This window comes from Macaca thibetana, chromosome 10 (genome assembly GCF_024542745.1).
Source record: "Macaca thibetana thibetana isolate TM-01 chromosome 10, ASM2454274v1, whole genome shotgun sequence".
NCBI lineage: Eukaryota > Metazoa > Chordata > Mammalia > Primates > Cercopithecidae > Macaca > Macaca thibetana.
The window spans coordinates 13,665,818-13,686,425 of record NC_065587.1 but is presented as its reverse complement, the minus strand read 5'-3'; the positions used below and the strand labels follow the sequence as shown (position 1 = coordinate 13,686,425).

Below are 20,608 nucleotides of genomic sequence, written 5' to 3'. Positions count from 1 at the left end.
TGGATGGGTGGGGTTTAGTATTTCATTTCTGTTTCAGAAGAGAAGTAACTTTAAAAACATCATGACTTTGTCTGAGCTGAAACTAAGAAAAGCAAAGGGGTTTCCCCTATGCACCCAGTCCGTTTTAAGGGGGACTCCCAAGAGGTGAGTGAGCTGGAGGGGGTCCTGCCTCAGAACATGGGGCACTTATGGGGACAGTGGGGTTGGCTGGGAGCTCTGGGAAAGCACAATGTGGAAACTCAAGCATTTCATGGGCTAGAAACTGGGGTCTTCTGGGTTGTCAGGGGCAGCCTCTTAGATCTCTTAGCCTCTCTAGAGTGTCAGCCTCCTGAGGGCAGGTCCTTCTGGGCACCACTGGATCCCCGGCACCTAGAACAGTGCCTGGCACAGAAAAGGTGCTCAATAAATGTGTGTTTGATGAATGAGTGAGAAGTTGAGATAGAGGAGAGTAATTGTCCGCAGGAGGGGGAGGTCTGGCACCTCCCCAGAACTTAGCAAGCCCTGTGATGGGCCTGACTGTGCAGGCACTGTTGTGCTCACCTGTGAACTTCTTAAATCCTCACAACAACTCCGCCTGTCTTTTAAAGAAACTTCCCCTTTGCTTAGCACCTGCGGGGTCCAGCGCTGCTTCTTTTCACTGCTGAAATGAACACTTTCCCATGACCTCCAATAGGGGAGGTTGAGGGTTTCGGGCCCAAATTCCCGCCAGGCTCTCAGCCCACTTTGTAACTCAGCCTCCCTCCCTGGTACACACGCTTTTACCGGGGTTGCCGCAGTTCTGTTCCGGCATGGCGTATGGTCCAGGCCTGGCCAATCAGAGCACAGCACCACACCACTCTGACAAATGTGATTGGTTGAAAGGGGGCCCAGGACCTAAGCTGGTCCAATCACAGTAAACTTTAGTTAAGGACTTTGCCTGGGAGAGACATTTGCTCTTTTTGGCTGAACTTGAACTTGGAAGGATGAAGCCCTAAATCACCTGCCTGAGAATGAACCAGCCAGCAGAAGGCAGAGCCCAGAGCTAAACAAGCCTTGATGACATCATTTGAATCCCTTGATCAAGCTGCACCTGAAATCATGATATCTCCAAACTTGAATCAATAAATTTATTTTCTGCTGAAGCAGGTGGAGTTGGGTTTTCTATTTGCAATAGCAAAAGTCCTGACTGGCAAGGTTTAAAAGTTTGAAGACTCTCACAGGTAAGTGCAGCTCAGGATTCCTGTGAGTAGAGCAGAAAGTCTTAAGAAATGGCAGGGGCCAGTTGAACCCAGATTTTCCATTGGCTGAGCAGATACCCCCAGAGACGTAGAAAATTCGATTTGTTTTATGTTGTCCCAAAAGAGGAGAACTGAGGCCAGAGGAGCACACTTCTGAGACACTCATTTTTGCTGGGTAGAGGAACTCTCTGAAAAGCAGGACCATCGATATTAGAGCAGCCAGCCTCAGGAGGGAGTAAGAGTCCCATCCCTGAAGGTACACAAGTTGTGGCAGCAACCATCTGGCCTGCAGTTTCCAGAGGGGAGTCAGGCGTGGGGTGGGACTGGAATGAACCGGTAGATGCTTCCATACGCGGCAGCTGGTACTGATGGCAGGAACACGGGGGTGGCTTAATGGGTCCTGGGGCTCCCCTCTGGCCCTCAGGAAGGCAGAAGCATGAGGGGCTTGGAATGCAGCACCTGCAAATTCACACCTTCCTGGCCTCAGGAGGCCTCCAGTACAGAAAAGACCATCGATGAAGCTTTGCAGCCATCTGCTAAGAAACGCCACAGGGAGGGGACAGCGTGGCCAGTCGGGGTGCCATCAGGCTTTGGGTGGGGATCCTGGAGGATCAGACCCATCTAGGTGGGAGCGCTGGGGTGCAACCTGGAAGGAAGATAAGTAGGGAAAGAGAATTTGGGGACATGCAAAATCCACAGCTCTCACCTTCCTGGCTCACAGCTCGTTCCCACCTCCAGGCCTTTGCTCAAGGTTTGACTCGAAACAGGACTGCCGATGCTCTCTCCCCACCTCACCAGTCCTCTCTGTCCTTCTGGTCCCACACCTCCAGGAGGCCTTGTGGGCTGCCTCCAACTCATACGCACCCCACCATCTGCCCCCTAGGTCTCATAGCTCAGTCTCTCCCATCTCCACCCACATATGTGGGTGCATCTCCCTGGCTCGACTGGGCTCTCCTAGGGCCAGGGACCAAGGCATCTTTTCCATCACCTCCTGCAGGAACGGGCAGAGTGGGGGCTCCGTGACACCCACTCCCTGGCCCGGGACTAGTGGGTTACCAGGCATTCATTCCTACCTTGGGCCTTGCCGCTGGAAGATGAGCTCCGGAGAGTGAGACTGGCCCAGACAAATAACAAGTAGGCTGGGGAAACTGAGGCTACCTCCATACCCCCCTTCTTTCTGTCCTGGCCTAAATGCCACTCACAGTGAACCAAAAGGCCACTGCTCAGCCAGGGCCTGCTATGCGTGGGAGTTGGGCACTAGACAGGGGACTCTTACCCCTAGAGGAGGCTGCAGGCGCGCTTCTGCTGCCGCGTGGGCTGAGGGCACAGCACGGCCCGGATGGCTTCGTCGAACACGGTTTTCAGGCCTCTCTGGGTGAGGGCTGAGCACTCCAGATATTTCACCGAGTCTGGTTGGGGAGATGGACAGGAGAGCCAAGGCTTAAGTCGGAGGGACTCTAGGCCAACATGCCTCCTACACCATACAACCCCTCCCACGCCATACACCCCCGCCACACTATACATCCCCCCCCACGCCTCCCACACCATACACCCCTCCCATGCCATACAACCCTCCCACGCTATACACCCCTCCCACGCCATACACCCCTCCCACGCCATACACCCCTCCCCCTCCCACGCCATACACCCCTCCCATGCCATACACCCCTCCCACGCCATACACCCCTCCCACGCCATACACCCCTCCCATGCCATATACCCCTCCCATGCCATACACCCCTTCCCAAACCATACAACTGAACACCAGGCTCTGGGGGCCACCATCCAGATTCCAGTCCCCGTGGGGTCACCTGGAGGCTGTGTCACCAGGAGCAGGGAGTTTAATGTCACCGTGCCTCAGTTTCCTCATGTCTGAAGTAGTGAGCTTGAGCTCAGTGAGACACTGAGGCTTACAGGGCAGGTCTGTCTTTCTTGGACACACAGCCCTTAATCCATGGAAGGAAGGCGGTAATTTTGATGCTTTTCTGGGAAGGAAAGGGCTCCAGCATCAGTGACCAAATCTCTGGGAGCCTCACCTTCTTCTAGAACATTGCCTTGCCCATCCCTCCAGGATTCTCCCAGGGTTGCAAATAACCCCCAAGAAGCCTGAAACCCTCGTAGCCCCCTCCCCAGGAACTTCCAAACATCATCAGCCCCTTCCTTAGCACCATCCCCGTCTTACAGACAAGGAAACAGGTTCGTGGAGAGTATATGACTCATCCAAACGACATGCTGGACGTATTCCCTCAACCTGGACACAGCTGGGGCCTTCTGGGAGGAGTGGGATTGGACAACTCCTCTGTCCTCCCATGGGAGGCCCAGCCTTCTCCCACATGAAGACCCCTCGGGGCTGGAGCCCAGGGCACAGACGGGGAGAAAGGCAGGCCTAGTCCCCACCCCCAGGGACGATGTTCCATGACCTTCTGCAAAGAGCCTGTGTGACTTCTCATGTCCATTTCAAGCTGCACAGTTTCCCTGAAGTGAAAAACCACAAAACCCCTTCTGCCGAGATGCATGCAGGCCGGGGGGCCAATGTCAGAACCAAGAGGAAGGAGGAGGGAGGAGGGGGGAACTCTGGGCCCTCTGCCAAAGTCTGCTTGCTTCTCTGTGGCAGGCAGGAAGGAAGGAGATGGACACTGGCCACCACCTACTCTGTGCCAGGCACTGAGCTGGGTGCTTCCAACAACACCAGGAAGACACATTGTGATTTCCCACTTCACAGACCAGGAAACAGGCCCAGAGTCGGGAAGCCACGGCCCGAAGGCACAGAACTGGGAGGAGAAGTCGGGATGGCAGGAGGGGCAGCCGCTGGAACAGGGGAGCCCACTGAGGCCAGGTGCTGGGGAAAAAAGGAAGGGTGGGGCAGGGACGAGGAACCTGAGGCTCAGAGAGGACATCACTGGCTGTGAGTCACATGCTGGGTGTCTCCCCTCTACCTGGAGGCGTATACGCCCACCAGGGATCATGGGCGGTGGTTGCCATCGGGCTTGGTTGGCAAGAGCAGGGTGCCCTGAGCTCAGCCCAGAGTCTGGTCACCACCCCCTGTGTTGAGGAGGTGTCACTGGGCACGTGGCCACTGTCTCCTTATAAGGGACCACATCTGCATCCATTTCCCTCACATCCACCAACTGCCGTTTCCCTGGCACCTGGCCGCCACTCACACAGGACAAGGGTCCTGAGCTGGGGGGCCAGGCTCACTTTGGCTCTGCCTCTGACTGCTCTAGACTTTAGCCAGTTACCCCTCTCCAGGCCTCAGTCTCCCATCTGTCTAGGACTCATTGCCATACAATGGCTTGTCAAGCTGAGACAGGGGCAGGGGAGCACAGAGAGGGCAAGGAGGGCAAGGGGGCAGTGGGGGCAGTGGGGGTGCAGGGATGACAGATGGCCCTCAGCTTTGTGGCTTAGGGAGCTATTCCACCCCCTTTGGAATCCGGGCTCCGCTATGTCCTGGCTGGGTGGCTTTAAACCAGCAACATGTCCCCCAGAGCCTGTTTCCCCTCTGTAAGTAGAGGTGACAAGACCCCTTTGTCGTAGCTGCTGTGAGAATGAAGTGGCATCTAGGAAGTGCTCAGTCCACATCAGCTGTGATTATCAGCTGGGCTCAGGGCCGCCCCCAAAACTTGTCATCCCAGGGCTGGGGAGCCCAGGTGGGCAGAGGCAGTTGCTGCCTCCCTTACTAGCCCTGCCAGTACCCCCGGGACTCCCCCTAGGCCTGAGCTGGTCGAGGCACAGTCACCATCACTGCCCCTGCCCCAGCTCCATGCAGGGTCAACCAGGGGAGATGGGCTAGAGGCTAAGGCAAGAGCTCTGGGTCACCACCTTATAGAGGAGAGAGGGCCTTTGGGGATTGTCCAGGTCAGCTTATGTGAAGAGGGAGACTAAAGCCCAGAGAGGGGCAGCCACTAACCCAAGGTCACACAGACAATCAGTGTCGGAGCCAGGACCGGAATCCAGGCCTCCAGCGCCCTCCGCATGATCCCAAAGCGTGCGCTTTACAAAGGAGGGGTCAGTGACAGCCAGGACGCTGGCTGGAGAGCTGCACCCTGAATAGAAGGAGTCCAGGACCAGAGGTTCGAGGGTGCTGGTTGGTCAGAAAGAGAAGGCAGGGATGAATCCCTGATATTTAAAAGGAGAGACGAGCAGGCTGGGGAGCTGTGGCCCCCGGACAAGGGAAGGGAGCTAGTGTGTGAGCCATAGTCCGAGGCCCCTGAAGAAGATGGCTGTGTCACCACACTAGTCACAAGAGGAGGGAGGTGGTGGCTGCGGTTTCCCTTCCTGTGAAGAGATGTGAGTCTCCAGGGCCCTCCCAGTTCCGGCAGGGGGAGGAGTGGCGGGGCTGGGGCAGTGGGGCGGGAGGAGATCTAGTGGGTTCAATTCGGGGGGCCAACCCCTGGGCCTGCAGAGTCCTGTGGTGAGGCAGAGGGCACAGCCCATCGTGACCAAATCCAGCTGGCGGTCTTGGGCTTCTGGGCAAGGATCCCTGAGCTACAGACACATTGGGACCCACCAGGGACAGGGACAGGAACAGAGCCAGCAGGCCTGGGTACCATGCATGAAGCCAGACCCATGGTCATCACCTCCCTGATGCAGGCAGCCCTGAGCCACTACAAAGAAGCACCCCCCAGCAGTGAGCCAACAATTTGCTGTCCTTCCTTCAAATCTGGCTAGGCCACCTACTGGGTGACCTCAAGAAGTGACTATATTTCTCCAGCCCAGGGATTTGGAGGCAAAGAGGAGTTGAGCTGAGAAACCAAAGGGAGTGGGGAAAGGGAGGAGAGAAGGTGGTGGAAGGAAATGTGCCACCCTTCAGATCTAATGCGGGGCCACCTCCTGTAGGAAGCCTTCCCAGAACACCCGAGTTTGACTTGTCGCTTGTCCTCCAAGCAACCACAGCACCCCTACTCAATCTCTGCCTCTGCCTGCTCAAAGCGTACCTCCTTATTTTCAATATCTATTAATAGATACTACTAATACTACTAGGACGACTACTAGCTAACACAGAGTGCTTCCCACACACAGGTGCCGCCCTGGGAGCTCCACCTGGAATAACTCACTGAATTCCCCCAACCACCCCAGCAGGCAGGAGCTATCACTATCCCCTGCTTTTTTGATAAGGAAACACAGGCAGAGACAGGCTACGTGACTCGCCCAAGATCACACAGCAAGTGCACAGCACAGCTAAGTTCGAACTGCACAGCCTGGCCCTGCAGCCCATGTTTACACACCACGAGGCCAAGTCAGGGCTCCCCTGCAGCCAGTTCCCCTCTCTGAGTCTGAGGCCCGTACCAATCTCCTTGGCCAGTGCCAGGCCCTGCGGGTAGGTGATGGGAGCCAGCTTCTTCTCCTTCAGTTTCTCGATGGTGTCCTTGTCGTCCCGCAGGTCCAGCTTGGTGCCCACCAGGATGATGGGTGTGCTGGGGCAGTGGTGCCGCACTTCCGGGAACCACTGGGCAGGTGGGTGGGGGGACACAAGGTTGTATGGGTCAAGAGCGGGCATGAGGCTGTGCAGGGATCAGAGGGGGTAAAAGGGTGTAGGGAAAGGAGGGGCACCCAGTTGCTAGAAGATCAGACGTGGGCATGAGGGTGAAGAGAGACATGAGGTGGCACAGGGAAGGGAGGCCACGAGGTTGTACAGGAAGGAGGGGGCGCATGATTGTAGAAAAGGAGGAGGCGAGGTTTTGTGCAGACATAAGAAGCAAACATGAGGTTATGTGACAATCGGAGGCGAACATGAGGTTGTGTAGGGAGGAGGAGGACGCAGCCACGGAAAGTGGGTGTATAGCTAACTATCGCTGCACCCCCACTCCAGACCCTCCAAATATTACCCCCTCAGTCCCCCTGCCAGCCCTGGTTGGCACTGGGGACCCTCTCTGTATGCGGCCTCTGCTGCCCCAGGGACCAGTCTAGAGTCACCAGTTCCTCCCTCTGTCCCTCAGGGTTACCTTCCCCAGAGCCCCCAAGGCCCACCCTGTCCAACTCACCTTGGCACGGACGTTCTCATAGGAGGCTGGGCTGACGAGGGAGAAGCAGATGAGGAAGACGTCCTGGGGACAGAGCAAGCGAGGGTTGCCACTGAGGAGGGCCCAGAGGTATCCCACCATGGCAGTCACTGAGAGGTGGAGCTTGGGGCTCCCTGAGGGTGGAGCAGCCCAGGGGACGCTGGGGACTTAGGATCTGGGCAGAGCAGAGATACCCTTCTCGCCTTTACCACGAGGCTGCTGTTTGTTGGGATGCTTACTAAAGGTCAGGGCCTCTGCAAAGTGGTTATCCTCACATGTCACCCTGCAGCAAGCACTGCTGCTAGCCCCATTCCTCTGATGGGGAAAGTGAGGCTTCCAGAGGTTAAAGGGTTTGCCAGCGTGCACTCTGGTGAGGGGCGGATCTGGGATTCCGGAGTCCATACTCCAATCCATATACCATCCACATCTGCAGGCCTTAGCCGCCTCCCTGCACACCCTGGAGGAAGAGCGAGGACCCAGCAGCCACCTGCAGGCATCCTCCACCTCTCCCCTCCCCCAGCACTCCCAGGGCTCACCAACCTGGGGCCCTGTGCAGACTCCACCTGCCCCACCACTGGAAATAGGGGGTGCCAGAGCCCAGCAGGCAGTGGGGTGGGAAAACAGGCACATTGAGGACCGGGAACAAACGCAGGGCTGGGGGAGTGCAGGAGGAGGCCCTGCTCTGCCTGGGACATGCAAGGCAGGCAGACTCCCTGAGCTGGGCCTTCAGGGGAGAGGAAGGGTTTCCCAGGCTGAGCTGACTGGAAGGGCATTCCAAGCAGAGGGAATGGAGACAGCAAAGGTCAGGACTGCAAGGCGCGGGGGAGCAGCGCACCGTCTGTGGGTAGGAGAGTGGCCGGAGACGGTCGTAGTCCTCCTGCCCAGCAGTGTCCCACAGCCCCAGGTTCACCGGCTTGCTGTCCACCATCACATTGGCTGAATAGTTGTCAAACCTGTGGGGAGCAGTCAAGGCAGAGGTCAGGTCAGTCTCAAACCCCAGAACCTGGGGACTGTGGTCCAGCTCCGTGGCATTCCTCGCAGGCTGAGACCCAGAGACAGTCTGCAACTGGCCCAAAGTCACACAGCATTTGCAATTAGGTTTCTTTATCTGTTTCGTGACTGATTCATTATATTTTTTAAAAATGTAATACAAGTAAACAAGAAGAAATAAAGATTATCTCTGAATCCTTTTCCTACTTGTACCTGTCCTTTGGAAAGGTAATTGAGGCTGTGTAAATTTTCCTCCAAGTCTTGATATGAATAAACTTAACTCTCTCCCTATGCTGTCACTCCATGTTTATTTTTTCGTTTTTGTTTTTGTTTTTGTTTTTTGAAATGGAGTCTCATTCTGTCGCCCAGGCTGGAGTGAGTGGTGTCATCTCAGCTCACTGCAACCTCTGCTTCCTGGGTTCAAGTGATTACAGGCATGTACCACCATGCCCAGCTAATTTTTGTATTTTTAATAGAAACAGGGTTTCACCATGTTGACCAGGCTGGTCTTGAACTCCTGAACTTAAGTGATTTGCCCACCTCAGCCTCTCAAAGTGCTGGGATTACAGGCGTGAGCCACCGCGCCCAGCTTCAATATTTGTTGAATGAATGTTCATCCCCTCTCAGGCTGGGTCCCCGCAGAAGCAAACCCTGAGACAAGGAGGTGGTATGAGGGGTTTATTTGGGAAGTGACCCCAGGACGCCGCAGAAGGGGAGTGGGGAGGAATAAAGGAGGGGACAGCAGCTGGCACAGGGCAGGTGGTTGAGCTGTCATGGCTGTGGACCACTGCTGCTCAGTCCTGCTGGGGCCGCCTGGGAGATAGGATGGACTGTGCTCAGGGCGTCCCCAGAGGAGGCAGGAAGCTAGGGTGCTGTCATTCGTCTCCCACCTTCCAGGGAAAGAGGGCTGCTTCTGGGGCCTTTCAGCCCACCCCAGAGTGTGTGTGAAAGCTGTCAGTCACGGGCCATGGGAAGGGCCATGGCACATGGTAGAAAGATATGTGCTGCCAAGGAGATAGCGTGGGGCACCGACCTTGACTCCCAGCGTCTCCTGCCAGACCCAGAGAGCCCTGCAGGGCCATCGAACGAGCCTCCAGATGCATTTGCTGGGCACCTACTATGCATCGGGTGCAGAGCCAGCACTGGGGCCACCAAGGAGTACAAGTCTGATCCTGCCCCCACAGCTAGCAGGAGTCCAGACATGGGGTGAGGGGCCTGATAAACATCAGAGACAGGGAAGCCCAAAGAATGCTGGGAGGGCCATCCCAGGGCTCCAAGCTTGGAGTAGGGGAGGTTCACAAGCCAGTTCTTGCTACACACATCCCCGCGAGGAAGGTGCTGGCTACCCACGCTGTGGTAGAGAAAACTGGGCTCAGAGAGATGCAGTGACTGGCCCAAGGCCACACAGCCAGTGAGTAAGAAACCAGAAACCAGTGACCACGACCAGCGCTCACTGCCCCAGGCCACAGCTGGGCCTCCAGGAATGCCCTCACCGCCTGCCCCTGAGGGCTAGCGAATCACTCTCACTTTTCCTGCTGTGGTCACTCACACAGGCCCTGTGCCTTGTCTCCTGACCGGGTCCACTGAGACCTCTGGCTCCTCTGACTTCTCCTACTCCTCCCCTCGCACACCAGCCAAGCCGTTTCCCAGGGAAGACTCACTCCGCCCACCTCCCTGTGCTGGTCCACACAAAGCCCCTGCCCAGAACGTCCTTCCCACCTTAGCTGTCCATATGTTCTCACCAACCTGGCCTCCCGCCCCCACACCCTCCAGGCTGCCCACCCCTCCAAGCCTTTGCTCCTGTCTATACCTCCCTCTGGAATATGCTTCCACCCCCATTTCACTCCCACCTTCTATTCATGCTTCAAAACCCTGCCCAGTAAAGTCCTCCTCTCTGGCGAAGGTTCGTCGTCCTCCACCTGTAAAGAGCTCATGGTTCCCTTTCTTGGGTGACTACTCTGCCTTGACCATGAGCAGGCAGTTGGTGAGTCTCCGCCCCTCCAAGGGCTGTGGGCTCCGTGTGGGCCAGGTCGATGCCTGCTTATTCTCCACAGTCTCAGGCCTGGCACCCAGTGAATGCAGGTGGAAGGGAATTAAACCAAAGTGAACTGAAATCCTTCAGATGCCACCTCCTCCAGGAAGTCCTCAGAGAACGCTACCCAATGTTAGGCTGCAGAAGCCCTAACACTTCAGAGTAACACCAAAGACACCTCTCCTGAGAGGAGCCCCCCACACCCCCAAAAAGTGGGCAGCCCAGCCTTTTTAATACACTTTGCCTGTCCAGCCCTGGACAGAATTCCTGGTCACCTCTCAGTTCCTCAAATGGCCCTGTTCCCGCCTGTCTGGAAAGTGCTTGCAAATAGTGGTCCCTGGCTTCCCACTCTCCTTCCTCTCTCCCTTCTCTTCCTCCCCACTGCCAGGTCAGCTGACTTTTCCTCATCCCTCCAGTCCCTGCTCAATGTTGCCTCTTCCAAAAAGCCTTTCCTGACCTCCAGCCACGTCGGAGCTACCACTCCACCTAAACCAGCACTCCTTGGGGAACTCAGCATCCCAGGTGGCAAGCACTAAGCCTGACTTGTTTGTCGCTGCACCCTGGGGCTGGCCCGGGGTCTGGTGCACAGCAGGTGCTGGTGTGCACCTACTCTGGGTACCACCTACACTGCTGTGGGATTTCAGGAAGAAGGCGCTGTCCAGGGAGACACAGCGGGGCATGATGGGAAGAGCAGAGTCTGTGTTGTTTTTCCAGTTTTGACCAGAAACACACCTTTGGGAAATGCTTGGACACTCTCTCCTCTAACGTCCAGCCAAAATGCTAGTGCCAAAAAGCCCCCCAGGATTCCTCAAACCAAAGGCACCTGTCTCCTCTGGGTCATCCCTGGAATCTCAGGGCCACAGTGATGGGGAAAGAGCTGGGACCTTGAGAAGCACCAGCCACCTTCTCTGAGGCCAGTCAGGGGGCTGAGGGTCTTTGCATGTTAGGTCTTGAAGTCTCATGTGATCCAAGACAGAAGGATCTTAAGTTACTCCCATTAGACAGATGAGGAAACTGAGACCTGAAGAAGTCAAGGACCTTTCTTGTTGCGGAGGAACAAAGAGTTCCTTGTGAAGCCAGGACATCCTGGCTGGGTGACCCTGGGTGAGTGACCTAACTTCTCTGAGCCTCAATCTCTTCAATGTGGAGGGGAAAATACCTATTTCTTGGGGCCATTAGGAGAATCCAAAAAAGCAGAGGATGTTCAAGCCACGCCACTAGGAGATGCTGAGAAGCTGAGCAGTCTCATTTTCCATGTCCCCAAATGCCCCTGCCACAGGGCCCCTCCCCAGAGGGCCAGAGGGACAGCTGCAGGGATGTGTCAATGGTGTGACACCCCTGAGGGTCCCCCTTACTTAAGAGACCCACAGGCAGCTGGGACCAGAGAGGAACCTTATGCACAGACCACCATGGCCAACCCTCACCCCATTTTCCGGATGAAGAAATTGAGGCTCACAGAGAGGAAGGGACTTGCCCAAGATCTCCCAGCCAGTGAGTGGCAGAGCAAGGCTAGATCCTGTTACCCAATTCAGAAAAGCCCACATGGTAAGCGTCGCTGCTATTTCACGGCTGGAAACGGAGTTGGAGACAGCAGAGACCACGTTTTCATCCAGAGCCTGTAGAACTCGGAGGCCTGGCCCTGGACTGGAGTGGAGGAGGGGAATGGGGCAGGCGGAAGAGGCCCCAGCACCCGGGTGCCACCTGACCACCACCAAAGCCCACCCCCAGGGAGGAAAGATGGTGCATTCAAGGAACCCAGAGACCACAGGGCACACACGGCTAGTGACTTGGGGGTGAGAAAGGATTGATGTCAGAGGGGCATGGAGCATCAGGTCTTTGTTCTCAGGGCAATGGGGATCCACCAAGGGGCCAAACCAGGCAGAAGTGATAAGATCAGATTTGCATTTAGAAAAGGTCCTGGCCGGGCATGGTAGCTCACACCTGTAATCCCAGCACTTTGGGAGGCTGAGGCAGGTGGATCACAAGGTCAAGAGATCGAGACCATCCTGGCCAACATGGTGAAACCCTGTCTCTACTGAAAACACAAAAATTAGCTGGGCTACGCCTGTAGTGGTGCACGCCTGTAGTCCCAGCTACTTGGGAGGCTGAGGCAGGAGAATCGCTTGAACCCAGGAGGCAGAGGTTGCAGTGAGCTGAGATGGCAGCACTGCAATCCAGCCTGGTGACACAGCGAGACTCCATCAAAAAAGAAAGGTAAAGAAAGAAAGGTAAAGAAAGGTAAAGAAAGGTAGAAAGAAAGAAAGGTAGAAAGAAAGGTAGAAAGAAAGGTAGAAAGAAAAGAAAGAAAGAAAGAAAGAAAGAAAGAAAGAAAGAAAGAAAGAAAGAAAGAAAGAAAGAAAGAGAGAGAGAGAGAGAAAGAAAGAAAGAGAAAGAAAGAAAGAAAGAAAAGAAAAAAAAAGAAAAGAAAAGAAAAGAAAAGAAAAGAAAAGAAAAGAAAAGAAAGAAAGAGAGAGAGAGCAAGAGAGAGAGGGAGGGAGGGAGGGAGGAAGGAAAAGAAAGGAAAAGAAAAGAAAAGAAAAGAGAAGAGGAAGAAAGAGTCCCTCTTGGAGAAGTCTTAGGGAGTGGCCAGAGGGGAACAGAGCGGGAAACTGGCACATCAGGCGGGAGGGGAGGCCATTACTGTGCTATTGGTTGAAAGATGAAGGCAGCCGGAGGTGTCACGGGGTTGGGAGAGGTGGAGTAGGAGGGAACAGAATACCCAACAGAAGGGGTGCCTGAGCTAAGGCTGAGGCTTGAGCCACTGGACATCATCAGGTACCCACACACACAGCGGCAGGAGCAGGGATGGGGCAGCCGAGAGGCCAGGCAGGAGAACCTGGTGGGGCCTGGCACACACAGCTAGGGAGGCTGATGTCATCCTGTCCACCAGAATCCCAGGCTGGATTAGCCAGTTTACCAAAGACAGGATTTCAGATGAAAGTGAAAATTAAGTGCCAAATGATTCAGCCTCAATTAGGAGCACACATTCTTCCATGCAGAGCTGAGCCCTGCCTGCCTCCCTGGGGCGGGGCCAGTCATGACGGAGCAACAGGAATGGGCTCAGCTCTGTTCTAGAAACCGGCGCGATGGCAGGGAGCGAGGCAGATAAGGGCCCTGTCCTTAGGGAGCTTCCATCCAGGAGGAGGAGTGGCAGCAAAGGAGCAGCAAGATTAAGTTGGGGTGTGGGGGAGCCGACGAAGACAGCTGAGCAGGGTGGTGGGATGGAAAGATGGAGAGGGCAGGGTGGAGGTGGGGAGCTGCTTTAGACAGGGGGGCAAGGAGGCGATGTCTAAGCCAGGAACTGAATGACGGAAAGCAGCGAGGGTTCTGGGTGTCATAAAGGGGAGTGAAGAGGTCGGGGGGAGGTTCAGATCATCAAGGCAGTCTATGTACTTGAACTGAAATTTACTTAAGGGGTGTTGTAAATGAGGCTGGGGAGACGGGGACTGTTGTTCACGGTTTGAACATCAAGATGAGTTTTAAGTGTGAAGGGAGCCACAGAAGAGATTTAGGCCAGGATAAGCTTCAGTCGTTTTGGGGGGGCTCTTTTTTTATTTTTATTTTTTTTTTTTTGAGATAGGGTCTCACCTTGTTGCCCAGGCTGGAGTGCAGTAGTACAATCATAGTTTGGTGCAGCCTCACCCTCCTGGGTTCAAGCAGTCCTCCCACCTCAGCCTCCCAAGTAGCTGGGACTACAGGCACGCATCACCATGCCCAGCTAATTTTTGTATTTTTTGTAGGGATGGGGTTTCTGCTCCATGTTGCCCAGGCTGGTCTCGAACTCCTGAGCTCAAGCGATCTGCCTGCCTTGGCCTCTCAAAGTGCTGGGATTACAGACATGAGCCACCATGCCCAGCCTAACTTTCAGTTTTAAAAGCTCACCAGGGCTTCCGTTGAGCATGGTTCTAAGGAGGTGAGGTGTAAGGGGGAGCCCTTCTATGTCACAGGCACCGGAGGGCACTGTCTTCCTGCCATGTTTCTATATCCCCAACACCTAACATGAGGCCATCCACAGAGCAGCTCAGACTCCCCATCTGCGAAATGGGGGATTTGACACAAAGATCTCATAGGGCCCTGCCGGCTCCAATACAGGGTCTATACAACAGAGCAGGCAGCAAGAGCCAATCATGGTGCAGCCCCGCAAGTCCTGGCAACTGATTGGCTGCTCAGGAAGGTGTCAGTTCCGAAGGTTCAGGTCCATCCCTTTGCTGCTAACCCCTCATGGCTGGCAGTAGCAGAGCCAGCTCTCAGGCTTATCTGATCTTGTATCTGCAGCACCGGCCTCCCCAAACCCCAGCAAACCTACCATCCCCAGCCCAGAAGCTCTCTCCACCTTAATCTCGGGTGCCAGAGATTTGGGGCTGCCTGTTTTTCCCAACCTACCCTCTCTCCCTCCTCCCCATCCAGTGTCAAGGGCCCAGTGTGACTATTTTACCCTCCCTTCACAGGGACACAGGCATTGGCAGTAGCAGGATCCTGCTCTGGGGTCTCGTCTGGGGCTGAGAAACTTTGTGCCTGAAGCTATAGGAGGGTGTGATGCAGGATCCACCATAGAACTTGTAAGACCCAGTGCAAAATGAAAGCACAGGGCCCATGTTCAAAAATGATTAAGAATTTCAAGATGCAGACATCAGAGCATTCAACTAGGTGCAGGACCCTTCTGAGCATGAGGCCCTGTGCAGTTGGACAGGTGGCCACATGCACAGAGCTGGCCCTAGTGGGATACCTTCACCCAATCCTTCAGAGAGTCTTGGGAAGGTAGGTCTGGTCAGGTCCATTCCTCCAGCTTCTGTGATGTTGTCCAGGACAACAAAGTCTACTAGGGACCATCAGGGATCAGGGGCATCCAGGCTGCTGAGAGCACCTGGCCATAACCTGGCCTCAGCAGACTCAGCCATCCATCTCAACGCACAGGGGAGGCGCCTGGGGAAGGAGCTTAGGACTCCCAAGCCTCCACCTTTTATAGAAAAGGAAATCAAGGCTCAAAGAGGGGAAGTGATTGGTCCAAGGTCCTGCAGTAAGTGGGTCCTTCAACCCAGCCAGGATACACAAAGGCAGGACAAGTTCTCAAGCCAGCATCCAGAGACCCAGGGACACAGGCAGTGACAACACACTGCCGGTAACCATGGCTTTGAGCAGGAGCCGCCTCGCCTAATTATGCCACCCTGCTCAGGTCTGCAGCCAGCCCTCCCTCTGTACTTAGAGGCACCTGTTAAAAGTTTAATGGTTGATGGTGAGTGGGCAGGAATCCTCATTCCCGTTTTGTATATAAGGACAGGACCAGAGAGCGGCACTCACCAGCATCAGGACTGAGCTGGGGCAAAATCAGCTTTCTAGGCTCTCTGCTAGGGTTTCCCTGCCCTCTCCTGGCTGCCTGCCTTCCTCTAGCCTGGGCCACGGTATCTAAGGCAGCTGAGCAGAGTGTCCCGGGAAGAGACAGCAGCAGAGAGAGCCCAGCCCACCCAAGTCTGGGGTTGGGGGTTGGGTAGTGAGGAATCCTCTGGGGTGGGTTGGAAGCGTCTCGGCTCCAGGCTCTCTTCTCCCTTCTGCCTGCCCTCCTCTTCCTGGGAGAGCCTGATCCCTGCTCCTGAAAGGGGATTTCATTAAGATCAAGAAACGAGGGCCCCAGCGAGACTCTGCATGGAGCTTGGCTCTGAAGCTGGACAGGACCGTGTAAGCCGGGGAAGCAAGCCTCTTAGTGGCTGTGAGGCTCAGCTTCCCCATGGGTGTCCTGTGCATGCTAATAGCCACCTCCCAGGGGGATCAAATGAGATCACTTGTGTGACATCTTGTGCAGGGGCCAGCACGCAGCAGGTCTTTGCTAGATGGTGGCTATGACCGATCTTCCTATGGTCTTTCCCACAATGTTCAATTCAGGTCAACTCAAAACGCATGTGTTGTGTGTAAGATAATGCATGTATTATACCATGTAGAAGACCACAAAGAGCTGGTCGTGGCTCCCTGACCTCCACAGGCTCATGGTCGTGGGAGAGATCAGATAAAGTCAGTCTGTGGAGTGGAGACCCCTTTGTGGTAGATCAGAAAGGCTTCCTGGAGGAAGGGGCACTGGAGCTGGGCCTGGAGGGTTTGGACAGGTGGATGTGGGGAGAAAAGGCACGATGGGGAGAGGGAACAGCTTGAGCAAAGGCCCTGGGGTAGAAATGTGCAGGGAGCTTGTGGCGAACAGTAGGGTCCGGAGGCGGCAGAGTGTGAAGCAAAGTAATGGGTGATAAGGCTAGGCGGGAGGTTGAGTGAAGGCCACCAGGAGCCTTGAGTGCCATGCTAGGGAGTTGGGGAAATGTCCTAGGAGAGATGGAGGCCCCTGAGGGCTGGCCAGGGAGACGCTGGTGCCAACACACTCCCTCCACGTCCAATGACAGCCCTGCCTCTTCACTCTGCAATAGAGCGCAGGGCCTCCCAGGCCAGCAGATGGCTCTGTTCTGCCCCCCCAGCATGCCTTGTCCCCAGGTGTCCCTGCTCCTTGGGGTCAGGCCCTCTGGATCACCTCCTCCAGCAGCCTGCTTCTACAGAAGCTCCTCTCTCAGCCCCTGCTCTTGCCCGAGCCAGCCCTCTCCTCCAGGTCCCTTTGCTTGGAGGCCCAGCCTAGAGGCCACCACCTCCTCCCTTCTACCCCTTCCCTTGCACCCCACCCCGGGTTCTGGGAGCCCCCAGCACTTCTCAGCACAGTGCTGCCTTCCCGGCTGGACCGTCAGGGAGCTCCACCAGGCTGGAGGCTGTGGCTCTGGCATCACCCCATTGGGTGCCCACACAGGGTCTGGCCCACAGGAAGTGCCTGAAAGGTGGGTCGACTTGGTGACGGTCTCCCCCTGTCCCAGCACCCTGCGTATCCCCAGGAACTCACACGGTGGGGATGTACTCTCCGGGGAAGGCGTTGGTGGTGTAGCTGATGAGAAGGCAGGTCTTGCCCACGGCCCTGAAAGACAGGAAGTGCAAGAGGGTGGCGGTCATGGGCTCTGCCAGAGACATGGGAGGTTTCTGCCTGGTCCTCTGCAAAGACCTCAGCATCCACCCAGCCTAGCCTTCTGGGCCTCCGTCTCCCCATGTGAGACGCCCCATGTCTGTGTTCTCACACCCGAGAGCCTGCCAGTCACGTGGATGTTTGTTAAAGTGAAGACTTCAGGTTCAGCCCCAGAGACTCTGATCCACGGGTGTGCACAGAGTTGGCAATCCGCTTTTCCCACAGGCTTCTCCAGGGACCGGTGATGTGGGACAGACGGTGCCCAGCAGACTCAGGCAATGCTGAGGGGCCCCGGACGCCTGACCCAGGCTTCAAATCCCAGCTGTACCACCTACCAGTGGTATGATCTTGGACAAGTCACTTAACCTGCCTCTGCCTCAGTTTCTCCATCTAGAAAATAGAGATGAGCCCATCCTCATAGAAGTGTGCTGAGGAGTAAATCCAACGATGCCTATCAAAGCGCTAAGCACAGGGCCTGACGCATGGCAGCAGCTGATGGCTGCTAGGGAAGGCCTGGCCCTGCTCTCCCCTCTCACCTCCCCTTGGAGCAGATCAGTTACCAGGTCACGGTTTGAGTCAGGGTGGTCTGGGTTCAAATCCTGTGAGACTTTGGGCACATTACTTAGCTTCCCTGAACTTTCATTTTCCCACCTGTAAAATGGACCTATTAGGTTTGGTGAAAGGATAGAGAAGGCTGGATTAACCCCAGAGCTCTGGTACATAGGAAGGAAGTGATAACGCATGCCTACGCCACCCTCGACATGCGAGGCTGGGAGTGGGCGCAGGTAGCTGAGCCGAAGCCCAGAGGCCAAGGGGCAGCTCTGGGCCTTCCCCTGCCCTGTGTGGTTTTGTCACTTCCTGCTCAGAGGAGACAGCTCACCCTCTCCTCTCTACCACTGCCCTCCCCTGGGCCTGCCACCGAGGTAATTTTGAATGACTGGAACGTTAACCCTTGACTTCCGCCCACCCCTCCTCCGATCAGATACAAAGCAGAAGTGAACTGGGCTGGGCGGGCATGGGCAGATAAGGAGCCACGCATCAGAATCAGCTGAGGCTGGTGGACAAATGAGCCCACCCCCACCTAGATGGGTCAGTGCCAAAGTCGGGGCCGCAGAGCCCAGGCCAGGAGAGCTGAGTCTCTCAAAGCTTTGGGCTGCTCCTCTGTAGAGTGGGAGGGCTGGACAGGAGGCCCCTTTCAGCTAGAACATGCTCCAGGGTGGACCTGTAGGCTGCACCCTATGACGTGGCTGCTGGCAGGCATGACAGATTGACAAATTGGACCTGTCCTTTTATTTTGTGTTTTTTAAGAGACAGCATCTTGCTCTGTCACCCGTGCTGGCTGCAATGGCACAATTATAGCTCACTGCAGCCTCAAACTCCTGGGCTCAGGTGATTCTCCCACCTCAGCCTCCTTAGTAGCTGGGACTACAGGCGCATGCCACCACTCCTGGCTTTAAAAATTTTTTTTATAGACATGGGTTCTCCCTATGATGCTTAGGCTGGTCTCAAGCTCCTGGCCTTGAGCAATCCTCCCATCTTGGCCTCTCAAAATGCTAGGACGACAGGCATGAGCCACTGCACCTGGCCTGGACCTGTCATTTTACAGATGAGGAAACTGAGGCTCCCAGAAGACACAACAGCCTGAAGTCACTGGGATCTGACAACTGAGAAGGGTCTCAGCCCAGCCTGCCCCTCCCCTGCTGACCCCACAATCACCCTCCCATTCTTTAGCCTCCTCCTTCCCTCTCTGTCTCTCAATGTCCCCTTGCCCCTTCTGCTCCTCGCCCACATCCCCCACACATCTTCCCCAACCTGGCAGGCTGAGGGGAGGGGAGAGAAAGTGGAGGGGGTACTAGGAGGCACACACTACAAGCAAGACAGCCACTCAGCTTATCTCAAGCGACCCCACAGCATCCCTAGGGCATAGGCCTCCTCCCAGATGGCTAAGCTGAGGTGCTGTGACTTGCCCGAGGCCACACAGCAGCACCAAGCCAGTGACGACAGCCCAGGTCAGCCTGGGGACGAAGGCTGAATTTCAGGTTTCTCACTTCCCTCGTGCATCTACAGAATAAAGACTGAGGCTTGCCTCTGTGGGAGACCTGCCCCCAGCTTTAGGGGTGCAGGTGAGGAGCCCTTGGCACTCTCACCCATAGTCCTGCACCCTCCACCCAGATGGCTCCCCGGGTGGGGTGGGGCTGAAGACAGTGAAGCTGTCCTCAGCCCACCCTGGGGTGCTCCCTGTGGGCCCTAGGAGAAGAAGGAAGCGACCCCTCCAAGCTGCCTCCCAGGGACAGCTAGTTCTGCAGGACCAGGGGCTTCCCCAGGGACACCAGGGTGGGAGGATCTCAGGGCATCCCAGTTGGGGGCTGTGAGGAAGTCCAGCCAGGTACCTACCCATCTCCCACCACCACACACTTGATGGCCTGCATCGTGTCCGGGGCCTGGAGAGTGTCGGTGGTGACAGCTCAGGGCCAGGCGCGTTTCTGCGGGCACAAGGGGTGTGGAGACTGGCGAGGCGCCCGCTGAGGAGCAGCAGTGGTGGGGCAGGAGGAAGCGGAAGGGGAACTTACTCAAGCTGCTGCCCCCATGGGTCGGTGGTTTGCAGGGGGCGGAGCATGCGGTGTGGCAGAGCAGCTGGTGGGAGGGGCGCTCAGGTGCTAGGCTGAGCCCTGGCCATCCCCACAGACCCCCAGCCTGGAGGCTCCAGCAGGAGACCCGGGGGCCCTCTGTGCTGGGAGGCTCACTTCCTGCCCACGGGGCAGGCCCAGAGGCCGTTCTGCAAGAACTGGAGGGTTCCAAGAATTCAGTGCACCTCAATTCTAAGCACAGCATTTAATGAGTGCCTGCTGTGTGCCAGGCACAGTACCAGGTGCTGGTGATCCCAGGATGCAAGAGACAGCTGGTCCCTAGAGTTTACACTCTTTGGAGAGGGGGAGGCACAACTTCATCATGGGAGATCATAAAACAGACAGGAAGTGACTGGGGCAACAGGGAATCTACAGAGAGGACCTCAGGGTTACGGAGAGGGAGAGCTGGGGGCCTGCAAGCTAGCATTGGAGCTGGCTCTTGAAACGTGCGCCCTAAAGAGGGAACTCCAGGTCGGGGGAGATTGCTTGAGCCAGGACCCAGAGGCTCCCCCTGGCAAGGGCCTGTGTGGGAGTCCCTGGGTGGGAGGATGTGGGGCGATGAGGCAGGAAGGGAAGGTGGGGTCCGCTGATGGAGAACGGCACGTTGAGAGGAAGTGGCGGTCAGTGCCCCACAGGAGCCAAGTCTATCCTGAGACCACCCTGGGGGACCAGGCACCCTGGAGCTAGGAACTGTGGCCCATTTCCCTGATGCGAAAACTGAGGGTCTGAGAAGTCATTTGACCACCTAACCTGAAACCAGCCCT

General features: G+C 56.1%; 2 protein-coding genes across 2 annotated transcripts in view; one reads left to right on the top strand and one right to left on the bottom strand.

Annotated features, from left to right (window-relative positions):
• The window catches only part of CYTH4 (cytohesin 4), a 285,576-nt gene that overhangs the window by 193,212 nt on the left and 71,756 nt on the right, over positions 1-20,608 (top strand). The gene's annotated exons all lie outside the window — the stretch shown is intronic.
• Positions 1,093-19,792, bottom strand: RAC2 (Rac family small GTPase 2). Its single transcript, XM_050806374.1, has 7 exons — positions 19,612-19,792; positions 17,101-17,172; positions 8,052-8,169; positions 7,199-7,261; positions 6,504-6,663; positions 2,494-2,626; positions 1,093-1,863 (listed from the first exon to the last, which is right to left on the bottom strand). Exons 1-6 carry the CDS (start codon positions 19,644-19,646, stop codon positions 2,496-2,498), a joined length of 579 nt encoding a protein of 192 aa, XP_050662331.1. The 5' UTR covers positions 19,647-19,792; the 3' UTR covers positions 1,093-1,863; positions 2,494-2,495.